Source organism: Sinocyclocheilus grahami, unplaced genomic scaffold (assembly GCF_001515645.1).
Source record: "Sinocyclocheilus grahami isolate Dianchi unplaced genomic scaffold, SAMN03320097.WGS_v1.1 scaffold219.1, whole genome shotgun sequence".
NCBI lineage: Eukaryota > Metazoa > Chordata > Actinopteri > Cypriniformes > Cyprinidae > Sinocyclocheilus > Sinocyclocheilus grahami.
Genome location: NW_015505398.1, coordinates 2,090,170 through 2,112,843, shown reverse-complemented (window position 1 = coordinate 2,112,843; position 22,674 = coordinate 2,090,170). Strand labels below are relative to the sequence as shown.

At 36.8% G+C, this 22,674-nt stretch overlaps 2 protein-coding genes across 4 annotated transcripts in view; both read right to left on the bottom strand.

Moving 5' to 3' along the window:
* Positions 1-1,849: 1,849 nt before the first annotated feature.
* Positions 1,850-13,104, bottom strand: gc2 (guanylyl cyclase 2). Of its 2 annotated transcripts, XM_016287217.1 has the most exons (20): positions 12,900-13,104; positions 11,381-12,229; positions 10,281-10,585; positions 9,854-10,202; positions 9,689-9,773; positions 9,486-9,582; positions 9,283-9,408; positions 8,272-8,352; positions 7,977-8,153; positions 7,543-7,699; positions 7,319-7,468; positions 6,977-7,125; positions 6,012-6,175; positions 5,651-5,843; positions 5,310-5,484; positions 5,120-5,218; positions 4,826-4,920; positions 3,838-3,923; positions 3,669-3,757; positions 2,769-2,852 (listed from the first exon to the last, which is right to left on the bottom strand). In XM_016287217.1, the coding sequence occupies exons 2-19, from the start codon at positions 12,117-12,119 to the stop codon at positions 3,670-3,672; spliced, it is 3,315 nt and encodes a 1,104-aa protein (XP_016142703.1). In that variant the 5' UTR covers positions 12,120-12,229; positions 12,900-13,104; the 3' UTR covers positions 2,769-2,852; position 3,669. The 2 variants fall into 2 exon arrangements, with proteins under 2 accessions (XP_016142702.1, XP_016142703.1); XM_016287216.1 differs by lacking the exon at positions 3,669-3,757 and having other exon boundaries at positions 1,850-2,852; positions 12,900-13,103.
* Positions 13,105-18,162: 5,058 nt separating this feature from the next.
* The window catches only part of LOC107596470 (ras-like protein family member 11A-like), a 6,720-nt gene continuing 2,208 nt past the window's right edge, over positions 18,163-22,674 (bottom strand). Inside the window, exons 1-4 of one of the 2 annotated variants that reach the window (XM_016287214.1) lie at positions 21,595-22,056; positions 21,187-21,243; positions 20,881-20,963; positions 18,163-18,845 (exon numbers count right to left, since the gene is read on the bottom strand). In XM_016287214.1, the coding sequence (XP_016142700.1) occupies positions 18,375-18,845; positions 20,881-20,963; positions 21,187-21,243; positions 21,595-21,745 (762 nt within the window). In that variant the 5' untranslated portion in view covers positions 21,746-22,056 and the 3' untranslated portion in view covers positions 18,163-18,374. Of the gene's footprint in view, positions 18,846-20,880; positions 20,964-21,186; positions 21,244-21,594; positions 22,057-22,674 lie in introns of those variants that run through there. The other variant, XM_016287215.1, reaches the window with a different exon arrangement.

Sequence of the window (22,674 nt, the reverse complement as noted above, 5' to 3'; positions counted from 1 at the left end):
AGTGTTGACTAGTCTTAAAAAGTAAGTCATCTGATTTTTATTTTCCTTCAAGACTGGTCATAACTTTTTTTAATTCAGTTATGAAAAGGTATTGGTCTTATTTGTATTGGAAAAGTAAGACTGATTACCCCTTGGCAACTGCTAGTTGGTCAAACTAGTTCTTAAGACAGTCTTAACATGGTGGCTAAGTTTATGCAACTGGCCCCATATCATCTTTTCTCCAAATCAATGTAATGTCAATATTTCCATCCACTGAATGTAAGATTTTTTTTCATATTCCATAGGCCTGCTTATATGCCATATGCCTGCATATGCCAAGTTGTGAAAATTCTGAGAATAAATCTAGGAATTATTGGATTGTTGGACTTTAAATCACTAGGGGTTGAGGCATCGAATGTAACTGACTAGCTGTTTTATGGAGAGTAACTGTAATATTATTACTGAAATCTTAGTAGTAATTAGTTACACTACTACTGCAAAAAGTAATATTATTACTGTAACTAGTTACTGCCCAACATTGCTAACTAGTAATAAAAAAAAATTGAATACGAGCTACTCCCTGATAAACATTTCACTCTGACACTCTGTTTGTGAAATAATTATTATGTTCTCTCATTTGGAACTACGGTTAATAACAAATTGAAATGTATTTTGGTGAAATTTAATTAATGAGAAGTTCAATTTTTAATGTTTGTTTAATTGATGGCAAGTCGGAGTCTCTTAATATAATGAGGGTTTAACTTTCCTTATAAAAGTTTTTTTTTTCTCTCTCTCAGTGTTTTTGTGCCACTTATTTCCCTACAGAGACACTAATGCCTCAAATGTTCCCTCACGGCATGATTATTCTGAAATATAAACATGTATTATAGAACATTTTAAATGACAAAACTGGCATCAAAAACAGCCAACCAAAGTTAACTTTTTTTTTTTTAGCAGATTCACAACCTTTAAACACCTAGATGCATGACAGTTACACTGAGAAGGAGAAGAAATAGTTAGTTCATAATTATTAAAAAACACTGTATGCAAGTGGTGGGTAATCTTGCTGTGAGTTGATGGAACAGGTTTTGAGAGAAGGTAATCTGGTTAGGGGTGACCTGGTGGCTCTGCAGTCTTATATAGAGTCAGTACTGGATAATCCACATAGGGCATGATAATGTAGGTCGCCATCTGCTGCGTTTACTGACACAATAACAAGAGGGCACTGTTATACAGTATTTCAGTGCTTCTGAACTTCTATTGCATCTCAGGATGAATGCATTTCAAGACTCATAACACACATTAGCCCTTTTCCCATTAAACAATATAGCCTGTCCTTTTAAAGAAACAACACACAGTATTTTCCATTTTTATTTTTTACAGTACATATGGAATAGTATTTTAACATTAATTAGTATTTGTCTACAAATATATATACTAATGTTCAAAAGCTTGCTGTCAGTAACATTTATTTAGCAAGTAAATATCAAAAATGACAGTAAAGACTTTTACATTGTTACAGAAGATTTCTATTTCAAATAAAATCGTTTGTTTTTTTTACTTTTTATTCATCAAAAAATACTGGAAAATGAATCATGGTTTCCACAAAAATGTAAGCAGCACAACTGTTTTCAACACTGATAATAGAAAATGTTTCTTGAGCACCATATCAGCATATCAGAATGATTTCTGAAGGATCGCGTGACACTGAAGACTGGAGTAATGACTGCTGAAAGTTTTGCCATCACAGGAATACATTAACATTTTAAATAATGTATATTATAATCGAAAAGTTATGTTTAATTGTAAAAATGTTGCTAATATTATTTTACTGTATTTTTGATAAATAAATGCAGCTTTATCGAGGATAAGAAACTTTTGAAAACATTAAAAATCTTACTAACCCCAAACTTTTGAACTGTAGTATGTACATACAAATCATAGTTTACGTCTAACTAAATCTGATTCGACAACCACCACGATGCGCTCATGCATTGCAAATATGCATTCTAATACATATTGTGATATTCTTTGGGTTTTCATGGTAATCCTATTATGGATTATGCTAATTGATCATCTATGAGGGGAAAAAATCAACTAAAATCCCATGGTAAAACTGAACTCTAAATCTAAAATCATAGATCGTCATAGAACCATATGCACCATATTAATGCTGGTTGCACAATAGTTTATCGCAATACTAAATGTACTATTTTCTCTAGTCACAAACATGTTTACTAAGAGGGATAATCTGCAAGTGAATGATGTGAATGCACTGTATGTGTTGAGTCTTTGAGCCGGACCTGACCCCCCTCGTGCTGAGTAATGGATTCCCACTGGGTAAATTTAGCTCCTTGTGAGACTTTGGTTCATTTCATAAAGGTGCTATTCTCATGTTGAGAATAGAGATATGCGGCTTCTCAGATAGATGTATATGTTTACGATGAGCATGATGAGTGAGCTGGACCACCAAGGCTCCAGATGAGAAGCTTATGAGAAGCCGTGTAGTTTCAGTATGGTCTGATATATTGAAAGCTTCTTCATAGCGAAACGTCTACCGAAAAGTCTGAGTTTCTACAATAACAAAGAGATGTTCTTGTTCAGTAAACTGTACACACAAGCTTGCCCATTCAGGTGCTCTTAAAAGAAAAACAGGCCGAGAACAAGCCTTTTCAGCTTGTTCTCTGTTTCTCCACGTTCCATTTCATTCTGCGTGCAGGTGTGGGGTCAAAAAGGCAAAGGTTAAAGGTCATCAGTGATGGTGTATCATGACATTGCCCTCATCGGCTAGGGTGATCTGAGCCACCTGGCGCACGGTGGAGATCTTCCTCACTGCCTTCTTAAGCATCACCTTAAAATCTTTTGATTCGTGTCTGTAAGACAGAAAAACAAAGAAGGAACACCAGCCTTAGTTGATCTAATACATCAACAAATGCATTTTTATCCAAAAAAACTACAGAAAGAAGATAGTATATCAACTGTTATATCAAATCTGTAATGGATTAAATAAAACATTTACATTATGTCACTTGGGAACACAAAACTTGTGAATATATACTGCATATATACAGTATACATAGTTTGTTTTGGTCTGTGTTAATACATGATACATGAAACACTGAGAACAAACAAGACATTCAGAGCATGACAGAACACACAAACAGAAACATAACAGCATGCCAAACATAGCCGACGGTCCATTTTGAAAAGCTGGCTATCCATATCGGAGGGGTGTCATCCGATCTGAAAGGAGAGAGCTTATATAACCACTATCTTAGGCAAGTCACACATCCCTCAAGTCCAAAAATATCTATGAGGTTGTACAAAATTACCATAAATTATGACATCAAATCATGCACACATACATTCTGTTTGAACGGTTACTCTGGTAAAAAAAAAAAGAGTCTATTTCATGTGCAAATGTATAAACTTACAATTGCAGAAATGACCAGAAATGAAAACGAAAGATAAAACAGTAGGATAATGTAGTATCATCTGAGAAACATTACTTGAAAGTAGAAGAACTGAGTCTTGTTTATGGTTGGAGAATGAAACCCAACCAAAATGGGGCAAAATTGGCAACAGCTTCCCATACTGACTCTTTAGCCCCATCCTGCCGTCCTCCCCACCTCCCCTGACTCTCTGTGCCACATTGAGTAATGTTATACATTCTCCATGCATAACATTACCTCAGTTTTTCTTCTTTGCAAGCTGTGCTTCTGCTTTCCGCTTCTTGTATGCGGCTATCTCCTCCATCTGCAAGCCATGAGCCATTTGCCTGAAAAATACATTGGAGAAGATAAACACAAAACACACACACACACAGTCTGCACAGGCCACAGAAAGGCCTCCCCTTACCCTGACTTGAGTATGGGCGGCACGGGAAGTGGTTTGGTGAAGCCATCTCTCCCGGTGAGCCAGTAGGTTTCTTCTACACCTTTGCCCTGTGGAGATGAGAGGATGAGAAGATGGACCAAATAGAGTCTTTCAGATGACTCGTCTATCTAAACCCATGAACTTAATCATTCAAGAGTTATTTTGCATTGTTGATCTTGCCACTCATTGGATATTTTACTTACTCACTGTTCAGTAAAATAGCTTAATTTGGGAAAGAAGTGGTATTAGTATATTTTACTGCATTTGGAGGCAAACCTTATGATCACGATTAGTTCCTGGCACATTTTACCCCCAAATGTTTCACACATTATACCCTACATCTGCTGTTTTGGGAAAAATACATGTTTTAATTCATTATGAATTATCTTGAACTACAATATTTACATGATTTTACCACCACTAGACCAACATATATAGTGCAGCAAATAATGCACCATTACATACACTACCATTCAAAAGTTTTGGGTTGGCAAGACTTTTAAACAATTTTTGTCTCTTATGCTCACCCAGGCCACATTTATTTGATTACGAGTACAGTAGAAACAGAAATATTGTTAAATATTACCGTAGTACAATTTAAAACAATGGTTTTCTATTTGAGTATATTTTAAAATGTCATTTATTCTTATGATGACAAAGCTGAATTTTCAGCAGCCATTGCTCCAGTCTTCAGTCAAGAAACATTTCCTACTACTGTTGAAAACAGCTGCAGTGTTTTTATGGAAACTGTGATAGGCCTACATTTTTTCAGGATTCCTTGATCAATAGAAAGTTCAAAAGAACAGAATTGATGTTAAAAATATTATAAATGTCTTTCCTGTCAGTTTTGATCATTCAATGTGTCTTTGTTAAATTAAAAGTATTAAATCTTTTTCAAAAAATCTGAACAGTAGTGTATAACTGAGAGGTTGTGAGATAAATCTTTGATTTGTCCTACAGATAAGCTCACCTTGAGTTCTGTTCTGGCTCTCAGCTCTACTTTGTAGCCCAATTTCAGCTCCATCAAGACCTTCACTGTACTGGAATGGACATGGATTCTGTACGCTACAAACACGCACAAAGATTAAGAGCAGTTTCCTTGCCTGGCATGGCCAACTGTACAATTAACGACAATCACTGAATTTCATTGATTACAGATGTTAATAACTTTTACATCTGTAATTTAATGAGACATGCATCTTTCCATATTCATCTTTGAAATATAGAAACAGAGCTGTATATGGTGAAACTGTCACATGCTTACGCAATCCTGTAGACTCCATTCTGGAAGCAGTGGTGACCGTGTCCCCAAACAGACAGTACCGTGGCATGGTCAAACCCACTACACCTGCCACACAGGGACCTAATAAGAAAGCATACATATGTAAAGAAAACATTTTACAATTTTTTTTTTTTTTACATTTAATCAACCAAATGGGATGAATCAGCCTGACCTGTGTGAAGTCCTATGCGGATGCGGACTGGTACATCAGGCATATGTCTCATTTTGAAGGTGCCAACAGCACTCAGGATGTCCAGGGCCATGTTTGCAATCTCGGCTGCATGTCGGTTTTCATTGGGCATGGGCACACCTGATGCTACCATGTAAGCGTCACCAATGGTCTCCACCTGCAGGCAATGAAGACAAGAGACATTCATTAGTAAACTGAAAGCTTACATTATCTTCAATTCAATGAAAGAAAATCTATGTGAAAGCAAACAAATTTGCTTATACTGTGATTACAAAAAATAAAAACACAGCTAATAAATGTTAACATCACTTTTGTAATGTTACCTTATAGACGTCATGATCGCCAATTACGGCATCAAATGTAGTGTAAAGGTCATTGAGGAGGTCGACCACCTCTATGGGCTCGCTGTTGGCTGAGATTGTGGTGAAGCCGACAATATCACTGAAATAAAGACTGACACTGTCAAAATACTCTGGTTCGACTGTAGTGCCCCGCATCAGGGCCTCTGCCACTGACCTAGAGAGGATGAACAAAAACAAAGGACACTTTAAAAATATTGGAATTATTCAAAAACTTTACTTATATGAGTGATTGAAAGCTGTTCTCCGTCTATTTCTCTAAATATCACATCCGTGCATAGTGTGATGGTAAAGTCATTGCTGTAACTGTGTGTCTGTCACTTACGTGGGCAACATTTGTGTGAGGAGTTTCTCAGTCTTTTGTTTCTCTATTTCCAGCTCCTCTGTCCTTTCCCTGATCAGTTCCTCCAGGTTGGAGGAATATTGCTCCAGCATTCGCAACATGGAGTCTATGATGTTGGTCTTTTTCCCTTTATTAACATTCTTGAACTGTAGAGAGAATAAGGAGGAGATGGAGAACAGCAGAGAATATAAGAATAGAATCTCTAAAATCAGACTGACCTCATACAGTTTTTCTCCATTGCTTGGTTATTCAGAGACCTATACATTATCAATCTCTGTTTTCATTTCAGTCTTACAACATAAACTTCTCCGTAAAAAAAGTTTGTAATTTTACAACAACAACAAAACAAACTTACTTCAGCAAATTAATTAATGAATAAATAAATGAATAAACAAATAAACGTAATTGCTTAACTATGAGTTAAACACCCGTACATGGTGAAAACTGCAAATGGTTTAATAATATGGTTTAATACATATGAATATATATACTGTATATTTAATATTATGTAACTTTATGGTTACCATACCAACTATGAATTGCCATGTCATGTCATAGTGAAAAATAAGTAAAGGACTTTCCCAGAAGTCCCTGCATGACATTTTTTGTTATCAGTAATGCGCATTCATAATGTGATGTTTTTTGTCACGTGTTATTTAGTGTATGTTTATTGCATTATTTTAGCATTATGTGTGCTACCCTGATGTTGTGAGTATTAGCCATGTTTTATGGACTACTTGAACTCTGATTCATCATGTGGCTTATTGTTTTACTACCTGCATTATTATGGTGGTTATGAGTACATTTTACATTTGGGTACATCCGTATATTATTTCACTTAATGAAATTAATGACTATAGAAACTAGAAACAATGTAACACTGAATTTCTGGCAACCTCAGAAATCTGACATTATGGTGATGGTTTTGCAGTGCTGTCAGTGTTCACCTGGTCAAAGATTTCCTCAAATGTGGGTCTCTTCTCTGGCTGTTCATTCCAGCACTGCTTCATAAGCTGAATACACTCCATGGGAGCATGATCCGGGGACACAAGGGGCCGGCACATTGGAGGAGGCTTCCGGATCTTCTGGACAATTTCTATATAATCCAGATGTATTAAAGACTTAAACACTGTACAATTACTGTAATGACATGCCTACACAACAATCTACCACTATAGACAGTACAATATAGATACAGTATAGGGGTCCACAGAAAAGTTCGGAGAAAACCAATGTCATCAAAAAGTTTGAAAAGCCCTGGTATAGATAGTGGGGTCATGTGACTTTACCATCAAAAGAGTTCTCCAGCATGCAGAATGGAGGCCCTCGCATGACCACTTCTTGCATGATGATTGAGAAACTGTACACATCACCAGGGTGACTGCCATACAGGCCAGGGTAGGGTCCTCTCAGAATCTCAGGGGCGGTCCACAGAAGGGCTGTGGGGGTTCAAATACTTGAACATCCTATGCAAGAGATCAGTAACAAGAAAAGTCTCACAATAAAACCTTACCTTCAGCTGGAGGTTCAACATAAGGAAATCTCTGAGCTTCCAACACCTCGTTGTAGCCATAGTCTGTGATTTTGAGCACGAAACGCCCATCGACCACACAGTTCCTGGATTTAAGCCTTCCATGACAGATGTTCCTGTGGTGAAGATATTTCATACCCTGCATGCCAGTCAGAAACACACATAAGCTTACATGTGGTGTAACTGCAAATGCATTTATGTGACAATAAACGTACATACTAGAGAACTAATGTATAAAACCACACAAATCAAAAAATAATGATAAGAATCCTGTTTTTAATGACTTTAATGTTTATAAAGTCTCTTTTTGTGGTTTGGGTATAAACTGAGAAGACATTATCAACATGTGCTTGCTATATTTCAATGCTTTTCAAATGAATTTTCAATTCAACCAATCACACTCCTAGTAAGAGCACCTTGATGAGGTCTAGAATGAGAGAGGACTTGAACATCCAGTCCAGTTTGACGTCATCATTGAGCAACAGATCTTCCAAGCTGCCGCGCGAACAATACTCTGTTACTATGGCAAACACTCCACAGTCATGGAAGAAGCCGAGAAAGGGGTTAACATTCTCGTGCCTCATATCTTTCATCTGGAATATCGAGAGCAATTGTATGATAAAAGAAATAATCACCAACAAAGAACATACAAACAGAATGTCCTACAAACAGAATGAGCACTACTATGTAAAAATCAGTGGAAAAACTAACCAGTTCAAACACATCACTGGTATGAGGAGTGATGCTCCGGAAATTTCCATATGGCAGCCTTTTGAGCCATGCCCAATCACCCTGCAAAATGAGAACCATTCGAGAAAATGTTCAGTCATTTACATTAAATATGTGTAAATAATGCATCTAAATGGTTGATATAGCATAACATAATCTTTTCATGATGTTTATTTATAATGTTAAGGTTAAGGTTTCTTGCACTCATTATCTAGTTTTATAATCACAATCTAGTTCTAAATGACCATTTTCCACCATCTTTTTGACCCTTAGAATAGAAAAAGAAAAAAAATCTGTGAAACAATAATATTATAAAATATTATTACAATTTAAAATGACTGTTTTCTGTTTGAATATATTTTAAAATGTAACTAATTCCTGTGATGGCAAAGCTGAATTTTCAGCATCATTACTCCAGTCTTCAGTGTCACATGATCCTTCAGAAATCATTCTAATATGCTGATTTGCTGCTCAAGAGACATTTCTTTATTATTATGAACGTTGAAAACAGTTGTGCTGCTTAGTATTCTTGTGGAAACAGTGCTATATTTTTTTCCAGGATAGCAAAGAATAGCAATGATTAAAAAATCGACATTTTTTGTACCAATGTAAAAGTCTTTACTGTCACATTTGATCAATATACTGCATTACTTATTAAAATGATCAGTTACTTTCTTACTGACCCCACACTTTTGAATGATATTGTAGTTTACACTGTTGTTTATCATGGTGGGTCATGCTGTTGAATGCTGAATTACCATTGTGTATGAAATGTGCTATACTGTATAAATAAACATTGATATGTAGATGTAATTGTGACAAATCATATTTGCAACTTCATTTTCATAAATGCTGTAAGTGGACTGTGAAGGGATTTTTGGTTTGTGACTGTTAAATCTATAGTTTATTTTGAAGAAAAAAAGATTTTTCATAATATGAGCCTTCAAATTCAATCAGTCATTTTACATAACCTATTGAGAGTTTTTCTTTTACCTCATAAATGACAACATTAGAATTTTCGAAGGTGGCTGGCGACTGAATAGACAATGGAGACTTGAGGCTTCGCTCTGAAGTGCTCATTCTTGAGTCACTGGCCTTGCTGTCATCCAAACTCAGCTTCTGTTTTTCAGATACAAGTATTAATAATTAGAGTATATGAATGTTTATTTGTGTGTGCATGTGCTTGTGCTACTGACCTTATTGCTCAGGGATGGGTTGATGAACGTGACATCATTTAAAGTCAGTAAAATCTTATTCGGACCCCGCACCATTCGGATCTTACTAATTTTACGCCTATACAAAACATTTAGAAATATTTAAAGAAACGTTCTGTAGTAGTCTACACACTTTGAACAACTTTAAATGTTACGCTAAATTTAGGTTATAATTTGATGAATACCTGATGCAGTAAGAACAGCCAATTGAGAAGAAGATGAACAGAAAGCCAGACAGGAAGATTAAAACCATGTGTAAAAGATTCACACCTGTAACACAGAGGGTGATTGATACATAAAATGCATGTATGTCAATGTGAACGAATAACCAAAAAAATCGCACAACTCACCTCCACGGCAGATGATCCCATGTGTAAACCAGCAGCTGGAATCAGTTTTTGGTGGTCCAGCTGGGGGGAAATGAATCGGCCGTCCCAGAAAACGCACCATATCTGTCTGCATCTCAATATGGTATGTAGGTTGCAACTCCCAAGAAAAGCCATCTGTGTCCAGCACCACATAGTCCAGCATGCCAAAGTCAGAGAAGTTTGCGTGGAGGCTAAAACCTTTGAATAGCAGGTTTCGGGCATTCTGGGCGATGTTCCCCCCAGACATCCACTGACCTGAAGCCCTGACACTTTGCACAGCATGAGCCATGAACACGATGGAAGAGTAGATGGTGCCAAACAATGGGGACACCTATAAGAGATGTGAAGGTTTTACATTAGCTACTGTATATATACTGTGTTAAAGCCTCAATTTAAACCATTGCTGTACCTGCTGTGGGTTAAGGTTCCTGGGAAGCTCTCCTTGCTCCTGGGCCTTTTCAAAAGCTTGGTAGAAAGACTGCTCCTGTGGAGACTCTATAGTGATGGTGAGCACGGCATCGTAGGCTCGTAGCAGCTTGCTGTTATGGCGCAGGGCAGGCTGGGTTACATGATGGTAGGGCAGACTGTAAAAGAGCGTATCGTAAGGTAAAAACACCAGCGAGCCGTCTGTCATCCGCATGTCATAAGCTGTCTCCAACAGCAACTTCTGGGTTCCTCCACCAATCAACACCGAGTGCATAACGAGGATGACCACTGCAAACAGACAGGTAGAAAGAACAGTGTATTGTATATTATTTTAAATCATTATTTTTAATACAGTAAAAACTTTTATTATTTAAATCATACTTATTTTTTATGAAAACATATAACAGAGTAGTTATTTAAAAAATAAATATTTCAGTATAGAGAAAAGGAAATATAATTTTTTTTAGTGTACTAATCTAAATATGAGCTATTTTTTTCAGCCAAACTGCTGACAAAATTGCTAGTAATATAATTTTTAATGAAAAGTTTTGTATTCAAGTGTATTTTACAAATTAATTAATTAATTATGGTTTAAAGTTTTGATGTCAGTAATATTTTGTTCTAAGAAATAATACTTTGATTCAGCAAAGATGCATTAAATTTCTATTAAAAATTAACGTTGTTCTTTTGAACTTTTGATTCATTAAAGAATCTTGAACATCAGTATATTAGGACAATTCCTGAAGAATTATGTGACACTTAAGCCTGGAGCAATGGCCATAACAGGAAAAAAATTACCTTTTTATTACTAAATTTATACTAACACTAATTATTCATTTTAAAATATATTGTACAGTTACAATACAATGTTAATATTACAGTTTTTTCCCATATTTTTGCATACAAGGTTTCTTTCAAAATATCTTACCAAACTCAAACTGTTGAACAGTAGTGTATAAATACTGAGAAGTATCAGTATCAAAACAAACAGTTTTTTTAATAGTTAATGTTACAGTTTAAAATGTGAGCAGATCACTTATCACTACATCATATCATTCAATATTAGCCATGTTTTAAACTCACAGCGGAGATCTGCCACTTTCTTGACTCTGGCCAGTGTCTTACGCACGCTGGTGTGGTCATTACGAACAGATGCCACAATGCTAACAGGCATCCCATGATTCCTCAGGGCACTGGCCAGCTTTATACCCGCCTCAAACCAGGCATCCTCTGCTGATGTAATGATGCCCACATGTGCCCAGCGAAAGTGGTGCATGAAGCGTAGCAGGACGAGGGAGGGTAGAGGCATTGTGCGGGCAAACGTAGGGTGACTACGGGCGTCATCCAACTCTTGTCCAATACAAGACCAGGAAAACACTGCCTTATTCCAACTCTTTCCTAGCAGAGAGGCAGCTTCACAGTAACCTGGGTTCACCGGACCAATAAACCCAGACGCCCGTGTGTAGAAACCGAGGAAACGGGCAAAAGCCTGGGACGTCTCACAGTCCTCCTCCAGGATGACATAATCAAACGTGATGCCCTGTGAGAGGTAAGGGTCCCTGTTGATGTGATCCACAGCTAACTGCGCAGCCACGCCGGGCTGAGCTTTAGTAAAGAGGGGGTCACATGACCAAGGACCCACCACCCCAACCCTAACGGTGGCAGCAGAGGTGGCAGGGAAAAGGCACAGGAAGCTTACAGTATACAACAGTGGCCAGAGACACAAATAGGTATATTTATGAGTGCTTTGGTCAGGGATCTGGAGTCCTCTGGTGGCCCATGCTGGACATAAGCTGTGAAAGGCACTGGATGGCCGTAGCATTGCAGGGTAACAGGTCAGCCACACAGCTGGTGGGTTGGCACACAGTGGAGCTTCTTCACTGTCACATGAGAGATGCCCTTAATGTCAATCAGGTCAGCAGCCACAGCAAACTACGAAAAAATGAACATATGTAAACTGATAGAACTGATAGATCTGTTTGTTAAAATGATTATCAGTTCATATTTAGCATGTTATGCTGTAAAAATGCTTTCAGAGCAGCAAAAATACAGAAACCAAGAAGGATTTAATCTATAAATTTGTGCTGGTTATTAATGGTGTAAGATTGGGAGTGAGAGGATTGCTGAAATCCTGTTAAGAGTACAGCATAATGCGTAGGCTACTCACTTCAACTTTATCAAAATAAAACATTTAATACATTTAGGCTATTGTATTGTTATCCCCAAAACAGATATAACATATCCTTCACTATACTGGGTATCAATATGACAATATGAAACTTAAGGGACTTTAAATGTTGATTATCCAAGTAAGGCTCTGCTGCTTGAGTTTTTTGTGATCATCACAGCCAAAAGTTAGAAATAAGTATCTTTAAGTAAACTAATTCAATTAGTTTGAACGTAACCGTTCAAAGCAGAAATACATCAGTACAAACTATAATCAACAATTGCAACACTTTTTTAACTTATTGACTTTGTTTTGACTTCATAGAGTTACTGTTGTCAATTTTTAAAACTGCAGTCTAGCATTACCAATTAGTGACACCATTTAACTGTTTAACCATTGTATTTGACTTACGGACTGTAACTGCCAAAGTAATACCTGATTGTTCATTTCTATAACTTGTTGTCTTCATCTGCGTAAATCCTGTCCATGGAAATGCTGTGACCATATGCAAAAATCAATTATTTCTTATTATTTGCACATATGTTGTGAAATAAATCAAAATATGAGCAGCAGGTTCGATCACGGTCTATCCAGAACTGAGTTACAGTTATAATCTTCTCTTGTGCTGTGCACACCATGCCACTGCTGACCTCAATGAATGACCTGAAGATTATATCAATCCAATTTTCAGTCTGTGTAATGGACACATTATAGTGTTGTGTATGTTCTTCCAAAAATGACAGCTGCTGGTAATTGATGCTAAAATACAAACATATTATAATTTAAGTGTTGACATAATGAATACTTGTTTTAAAAAAAAATAGCATAGAAATAGCAAGAATAAGAACTGAACCAGCACTTACTCCCTGTTGAAAAAAACAGCATATGCTGGTTAGGTATGTTTTGACGCTGGGATAAGCTGATCCTTTGCTGGTCCTTTTGCTGGTTTGTGCTGGTCCTTTGCGAGCACATGACCAGCATAAACCAGCAAAAGGACCAGCATAAACCAGCAAAGGACCAGCATAAACCAGCAAAGGAACAGCTAAAACCAGCAATGGACCAGCAAAGGACCAGCTTAAACCAGCAAAAGGACCAGCATAAACCAGCAAAGGACCAGCATAAACCATCAAAGGACCAGCTAAAACCAGCAAAGGACCAGCATAAACCAGCAAAGGACCAGCTTAAACCAGCAAAAGGACCAGCATAAACCAGCAAAGGACTAGCATAACCCATCAAAGGACCAGCATAAACCAGCAAAGGACCAGCTAAAACCAGCAAAGGACCAGCAGAAACCAGCAAAGGACCAGCATAAACCAGCAAAAGGACCAGCATAACCCAGCAAAGGACCAGCATAAACCAGCAAAAGGACCAGCATAACCCAGCAAAGGACCAGCATAAACCAGCAAAAGGACCAGCATAACCCAGCAAAGGACCAGCATAAACCAGCAAAAGGACCAGCATAACCCAGCAAAGGACCAGCATAAACCAGCAAAAGGACCAGCATAACCCAGCAAAGGACCAGCATAAACCAGCAAAAGGACCAGCATAACCCAGCAAAGGACCAGCATAAACCAGCAAAAGGACCAGCATAACCCAGCAAAGGACCAGCATAAACCAGCAAAAGGACCAGCATAACCCAGCAAAGGACCAGCATAAACCAGCAAAAGGACCAGCATAACCCAGCAAAGGACCAGCATAAACCAGCAAAGGACCAGCTTAAACCAGCATCCCAGCGTCAAAACATACCTAACCAGCATATGCTGTTTTTTCAACAGGGCTCTAGGGGGCAGTAGAATCCAATAAAGTTCCCAGTTGTGTCTGCCTGCCTGGCTGATATTATTTTGGTGTTGTGCGTGGTCTCCGTTTTCATTTTTTTTTTCCAAACACCTAATTCTGGTAAAGCTAGCTAAGTTTCAGGAACAAAAGTGACAAAGATTTGCGGTTCACTTTCATAATCTGCTCCATCTGTCCCACCACCCTCTCTTTCCTCTCTGCAATCTTTCACAAATACTTTCCCTTGCCAGATAATTGCTTTCTTATGCAGTGAGTGACCAAAATTAAATCATTGACCAATCAGAATGTTTTAGTAAAGCCTTGTCTAAGAAACTTTCCATATGCCATATCCCCATGTTTTATGTGCTCAGTCAAAGCTCATGGAAGATTTTCTCATCCATAATTCTCATAATGCCCCCTCGAGACTTGACCTGCCGTCACTGCGGTCATCTCTAGGAGAGAGGCACAGAGAAATGTGTCACTCACATGTCAAAGGTAATGAATATGGAAAGATTGCTGTGGCAGATATTAGTGTCTCACAACATTCCCTCGCTGCCATCCAAATCTTCCGTCACCAGTCATTCAGACAGATGAGCGTTCTTGCGCATTGTTTACTTAGGCTAAACTAAGCAGTGTTGGGGGTAACGCATTACAAGTAACTTTTTTCAAGTAACTAGTAAAGTAACGCATTACTTTTTAATTTGCAAGAGCATATCTGAGTTACTTTTTCAAATAAGTAACGCAAGTTACTTTTTTTCCTCCAATTTATTGATTGACAGCTCTGGTGTCCCCATGTTGAGAGAAATCAGATGTTACTGTAGTTATAAAATAAATATGAATATGCATTAATTCATCTCACTCACAAAAAAAACACACACAGATTCAGTATTCCTCAAAATGAATAAAAAATAATGCAACTCAGAATATGACGCAAACCTGCAATAATTAAATTTTAAACAACACAAATATCCTTTATGTATTTAATCCCATTCTATTAACCAATGATTTTGCTTCTGACCTTCGATGATCCAGTTCAACCATACTAAGAAGCACAAATTACTCTAGTGTCTTTGTTTATTGCTGAAGTGTGTTGAAATGTCTTCTTCTGCGTTCTACTGTACAGATGTAAATGTACTTTCCCTTCAGCCCGAGGCTTATTCATTTCACTTCTGGTGTGAAAAGGCTTTTATATTTGCCAAAAATATAACTTTTTTTATTTTAAAAACAAACAAGCAAGCCCTGTCCAGATTTTAAAAGTAACGCAAAAGTAACGTACCGCCTTACGTTCCATAAAAAGTAACTAAGTACCGTAATTAGTTACTTTTTTATGGAGTAACGCACTATTGTAATGAATTACTTTTAAAAGTAACTTTCCCCAACACTGAAACTAAGTATTAGAAATGTAGAGTATAAAAAATAAGAGAAAATTTACAAAAAGCACACACTGCGTGCTTGAATTCTGAATACTTTCAAAGTTATGAGATAAGTAAATAAACAAGTATTGATACACTCAAAGGTAACGTAAGCCAGTCGTGATGATAATGATTAATAATATTGTGGAAAGGATGACCTCTGGTGACAAACTGGAGAAGTTGCAGATCAAGGCGTGGTATTTAGATCTACATACTCAAAATTCAAGTTTTTTTTTATTCGGATTACATTAAAATGCCTTCCAGAATAGCAAATAAAACCCACATAACTATTTATATCATAGAATAATAAGGAATGGAAACTTAAATCATTCCAGACTTAGATTGTTGACTGGTTATGATGAGGCTTATTTAATACTTTAATGCCACATATAGTCTAGAAGAAAAACAGATGGAGTTCAATGATTTGCTATGAATCTTTTCTGTTGTAGTAACCAGGAGCCAGCTCTAAAACACTGCCCAGTGATCCAGTTCTGTTCTTTATGTGTGTGCATGTGTTGATATAGGCTGTGCATAAACACACATTTATAATATGATGTATTTGTATGTGAAATTGAAGAATATGTGTATAAGAAAGTATTTGGATATATTTGTCAGCATATGGACAGTTGCACAGTTGCACTACTGAGAAAAAACACATTTGAATCACAGTTAGATCATTAGATCACATTAGATCACAATTACAAAAATGTCAATAAGGTAAGTTTTTATCAAAGAGCAGGTAAGGTCTGCAAAGCAAAGAAGTCACTGTATCAAGACAAACAACTGATTCATTAACAAACTAAATAAATGTGAATTGGTCAAAATAACAAAATGCATTTAAAGATTTTAGCTAATTGCTAACTTTTCCCCACACTCTCGCTAAACGCCATAAAAAAGACAAAAAATAAAACCTGAATGCACACAGTGGTTGATAGAGAGCGTTTCTGATATGAAACAAGGATTTATTATTGCTGTTTTTAAGGCTGTTTATCATATGGGTTATTTTAGTATAGGGTTATTTTTTGTGTGTGATTTATTTTATTATGCTTACAATACCTGTAAAGTGTCAAGTCAGAAAAACTACTGAGGGCAGATGCCAAATATAGATGAGCTGCTCTGGCTCAAAATCATGGCTAAGGACACTTTACAGCAGGAGTGTCTTGCACTTTATTTATTTTATTATTTTTGAAGAAGAAGAAGCACCAGTCCTGGCATACATGGTGACCAGCAAAACGAGATGACAAAGATATAACCAAGGAAACTAATATCTGGGTTCATGAAACAAGGAAAAATTGCAACATGGTCATGTAATCACAATGCATTCTCCCTGTATGGAAAAGAGCAGCTTAAACATTTTGATAAAAAAAACCTTTTGTGTTCTAAGAGGGAAGATTCAAATGTTTTGCTAACTTTCCCATTAATATAGGAAAAATATTATTTCTGATACTTTACTTTGTACGTTCTCGGAATGTTCTGAAACAAATGTATACAACAGTGTTTCAAAAATAAAACATTCCATGAATGATTTATAATAATGTATTTGTGCTAAAATTCCAAGAACATTATTAAAGACCAGATAACTCTAAATGAATATTGTATTAACCTTACTAGAAGACATTTTGTTCATGACTTTGCCAGAACATTAGTCAAAGTTCTGACAATGTTCTGGGATGCCAATGCATCAGAGGACAACTGCTAAATACCATAGTAGACAAAAATGAGTGCAAACTGAATCTGCACCTCTCTGACCAAGTCTCTACAAACTCTGCCTGAAGTTTCAACACTGTTGGGCTGATTTTTGGAGACTACACTCTAAAAAATGCCGGGTTGTTTCAACCCAACTTTGAGTCAAATATGGACTAACCCAATTTTTGGGTTAAAACTTTAATTCAAAAATTTATATCAGGGAGATGGTTTATTAAATCTGTCTCATGCAAACTAAAGGAGAGGCGCCACTGATTCAGGCTTGTGGTCTAATCCAGCACCAGATCCCTCTGATTTTTGTAATTGTAGGCCTACTTAAATGTTAAGGTCAGGCCAGGTAACATACCTTAACTGTCTTAAAATGGTGTGGCAAACACTTATTCAAATGTACGTTATTTTCTAAGTATGTTTATTTATCAAACAAATACTGAAATATGTGTACATGAAATTTGAGTTTAAATATTTTAGAATTTTAACTGTTTACCCCATGAAGAAAACAAACATGTATAAAACAATCAACTATCATAGTCACAATAAGTGGAATAATATGAAGCGGCTTCATGAACAACATCGAATTTGAAGGAATATCTTATCGCTGAATGGCGCAACAGGACTGATCAATCAGAATCTGGTATCTTAGAGCTGCGTAATAATTGTGTACACAACATTGTCTTATGCTTGATGAGGAAATTTTTATACAGGATTTTATCCTTGCTTCACATTAAACAATTGAATTTAAGAAATGAATCATAATCCTGGAAAACCAGAAAACATTTGCATAAAAGCAGCTAAACAATTTAACGAAAACAAACTTTTTGGCCTTAAAACCATTAGAAGTTCAGTGCCAGGAGTCCCATGTTACAGTTCATCCAGAGCACAGTGATCTCACTGCTCATCTATACTTGCAAAATCAGCTGGCAAGTTTCTTTGTTTTGCCTCGTGTTTCACAATCACTTATGCAACAGCATTTTGTTAAAACTTTCTGAATCCTATACAGTCACATTCGTCAATCATATCATCCTCATAGTGCAGTCGCTGACTTGACCTTGGAAGACAAGACTTGCCGGAACCTTCTCTTCAGCTCTTGCATGTTTGGGCTCTTTGGCCTGGCAAGGTGTAGTCCACCTTTTCTCTTCTCCCCATTTCCTCCTCCCAGCGCTCGGCTAACCTCCTGACATAAGTACAGAAAAGCAGCCTGGACGCTCTCATGGTTCTCCCTGGCCGAAGCCTCAAAGTAGGGCCCTCCCAATTCATCAGCCAGCGCCTTACCCTCGTGATCCGGGACCTGCCGGGCACGCAGCAGGTCGCTCTTGTTTCCCACAATGATAACAGGGATGTTGCCGCTGGGATGGATTCGCCGCACATGTTGATAGAGAGGCTGGATGGTACGGTAGCTGTTGAGGTCAGTGATGGAGAAGACGAGAACATAACCATCTGCCCAGTAAATGGAGCGGTTGATCTGCTCTTGACAGTAAAGACCCTCTGCGTCATCCTGGAATGAGAAAACTGGTGTTTTTATTCCAATTTTATATAACATTGTTTATGAAATTTATTAGCAATTTCTGGGTGAAAATTGGGTTACACTTTATTTTAAGGTGTCATTGTTACAGTGTAATTATATATTTATATACTGAGTAACAGGGGCGCCGGGTAACTACACCCACCCCTCCACCTACGACCCCGCGACCCCGAGTAAATATGCTGTTCAGGGGGCCCACAAACCATAGCAGAGCCCCTGCTGAGTAATATTACTGAGTATTAGGCATGGGCCGATTACTGGTTTCAAGGTATACCGCGATTTGAAAATGTCACGGTTTCAAAACCACTAATATTTTCCGTTATACCGCTCCTGCGGTATGCACTGTTTTTCATGTCTCCTCAAAGACTGAAAGTGTAGGAATCCCTCAGGTTGAGTGCAGTGTAGAGAGTAACAGGACCCTCCTCCTACTGTTGGTGTGAGCGAGCGGTCAGTCACGTGTGTAGGATGGCCGAACTTAAGGAGCTTCCCCTGGAGCTTACGCGATCGCCAACCAGACGTTTTTTTGTCTTATTGCAGCTCGTCTCTGTTCTGGACTTGCACAAACTGCGTTGCAATGCAATCATTTTCCAAAATGTCATTTATGTGAAAATATGAAGTCTGTAAACGCCCGTTAACACAGGCCAGAGACGCTGAAGACGGACGCAACGAAAAATACTGTAACAGGCAGATCACTCACTGTTCATGATGCACAAACTATTTGAAGAAAATCCTCAAAATTGATTTGGGGGTTTATATGAATGTGTTTCTGAGGGGAACTGACTGTCCTCAGAAAGGTTTAGATGGTATTTTCTTTTCATCTCGTCTCTGTATAGTTCAGATAGCAGTGTTGTTTACAGCGGTAACCAAGGAAACGCCTTATCTGGTGTTCCAGAAGCGCCTCCTGCTGTCAGAGAGTGAATCTGCATCTCATTCAGAGCATCTGCTGTTTGCTTCCTTCAGGCATGTAGTATAATTTCACAAATTATGTATATCAAATTATAAAACTAAATGATATGAAATGATATATATGATATGTATATGAATTATATAACTACAATGAAATAACTGTAATTACAGATTTAGGTTAAATAAATAAATCTTTTTAGGAAACAAATCAAAGACAAAATAAACAAATTCTACTCTGTTCCTAATATGCTGTATGTTGCTCAAAAACAAAATATATTGTGTTCAGTGGAAAAAAGTTTTTTTTTTACCCAGTCATTTAAAAATAACACATTTTAGAGCTGTGACGACAATACCGTGATATTTTTGCTTAAGGTTATCATACCGTCAAAATCTCATACGGTAAAGAAAATAGTTATTTTAAATAGTAATAATATTTCACAATTTTACTGTTTTTACTGTATTTTTAACCAAATAAAAGCAGCCTTGGTGAGCATAAGAGTCTTCTTTAAAAAAAATAAAAATCATAATGATTCCAAATGTTAGACAAGTAGTATGTGTATGTGTGTGTGTGTAATGTAATTATATATATATATATATATATATATAATTACATTATTTTGTGAATGAACTAATCATTTTACTGCAATGGAAAAAATATATATAACATGAACTAAAATTATTTGAATGACTGCTGATATAATATGTTTAATATGTTTTTTAACAATAATAAGGCTGACTACCAATAAGTTAGTTCTAACATAACAACTAAGTACATTCTCAATCATTATAACACCTATATATACACTGCGCTTGAGCCAGGATCAGATTCATTCAGTTGAAGAGAGCCCTTCAGTACACATGAGTCAGACTAATGAGCTTATGGCTGAACACACCCTCTTTATCTCCCCTGCACTGCATACTTTGTTTACTGGCCAAATGTTTGAACTAATATTCCCCACAGTTCATCTGAAGCATGCAGGAATCCCACAGGCGATGACTGAGTGATCTAAATGACTGTGATAATACACCATGGGCACACTACTTTTGATGAAGGTTTAGCTGAACGACAGAAGGAAGTGTTAGGAATGTGATTTGGCGGTACCTGGAGTGAAACACACGGAGTGTCCTGCACTTGTAAAGAAACTTGCTCCCCATCCAAATTAATCTTCCTTGAATACAAGGCTCCTAGGAATGTTGAAAAAGAAAAAATCCACTTACTAAAATGATAAACGTCAGTGTATTTTCAGTGTAAAATGTTGAAAGTCTGATCAAGTTTATTACGGATAACAGAAATGATTGTAACCACTAACCAGTAAAACAGTCTGAAACAAAAATGTCATGATGATGAACACATTTTTACAGTTCATAGGAGCATAGTATAATAGCATTGTTTCAGTATAATGTTTACCTGTGTTGGCTTCATAGTCTCCTATGAATCTCTTAGTAAGAAATCGTACAATCAGAGCTGAAAATTAAAACCAAATAGAAACTTTGTATCAGCATAATAGGCATAAGCATTGTCACATAGCTCGTGCACAACTGTGCAGTGTTCCAGTGTATGTCGCACCCTGGCGTTAAACTAGCTTAAATATCTCCAACATCATCGTTTGTTCAGGATTAGCGTCTCTATTAATGACTTTAAACAGAATAAACTGTATACACATTAAATCACCAAAGTGCCATTAGAATAAGTTACTATGTAATAAAAAAAATATGATGGCATAAAGTAAAATGAGTTATATTACTTGTACTTGTAAATTTATTTTAAAATATACATATTTTACATATTAAAAGCCACATTGTTTGATATATTTACCTGTTTTTCCGACATTGCTTGCACCAAGAACAACTATTTTGACGTTCTTGTTTGGCACGCAGTCTAGTACAGGATACTCCGGTATAGGCACTAGCAGAAAGTTGCTAGAGCCACTGCTCATTGTTCTTGGCTGTTCGATAAGAAGACGCATTTAGAAAGCTGTAACTATTAGGCTATTCGACTGTCTAGAAATGCATCTCTTTTCCTCCGCGTTCTCGCGCTATACGAGCCCTCCTCACAACGCGAGAAGCTTTCTGTTATCTGCGTTTGGCAGACAGAGGTCTTCATAATAAATGCAATCCAGTGCACCCCAAATGCTGGCTCCAGTTCTGCACGACATGAATGCTAATTTTGCATACCGGCCCTCCAATGAAGTAACTAATATAGTCTAGCAAAGCTAAATTGAACCGTTCACAACCCGCAGTTCCTGATCGCAAGATCTCTTTCCAGATCGCAACTGCGCCTTCAGCAAAAAAAGAAAAAGAAAAAAAAAGCGGACAAGGAAGAGGGGCGTGAATAAACCAGCTCACTCAAGACCCAAATTCATTTATAAAATTTGAATGCTAAATGCTTAGCCTAAATGTGAGTATTATATTTATATTATATTGTTATTAATAAAATGTTTTTGCATTAAAATGCATTTATATATTAATAAGCGTGCTATATCGAAAAGAATGTGCATATTGTTTAATGACTTTTTAATTACTATTAACTATTTAATGACTTTTTTGAAGCACTATCGTAAAGTGTAGATACGCGCTAGAGCTGTTAGCCTATCATAACGCAAATCTAAGTTAGCTGATTTAAGTTTTAGTTTTATTTAATTTGAGTTATTTTAATTCTTCAACAAACTAAATGGAAATGAAATAATGTATATATTGAATTTATAAATGTATATATATATATATATATATATATGTATGTGTGTGTGGTTGTACATACACATACACATATATGTAGTTGTTTTTTTATGTTTGGCTTAGTGTTATGTTAGAATCATTATTATACTCTTATACCTTTTGTTCTTTAATAGTTTGAATTGTTTTTAGCTTTATTTTTTGTTTTTCATTTAAATGTTAA

Bases quoted from the DNA above. Each gene is read 5' to 3' on its own strand.
- gc2 (XM_016287216.1), bottom strand. From the start codon at position 12,119: ATGCTACGGCCATCCAGTGCCTTTCACAGCTTATGTCCAGCATGGGCC. The intron at 9,409-9,485 runs GTCAGTAGCACA...TCTGAAAAACAG, and splicing joins ACCCATCCCTGAGCAATAAG to AAGCTGAGTTTGGATGACAG. The intron at 7,700-7,976 runs GTGCTCTTACTA...ACTGGCATGCAG, and splicing joins TCATTCTAGACCTCATCAAG to GGTATGAAATATCTTCACCA.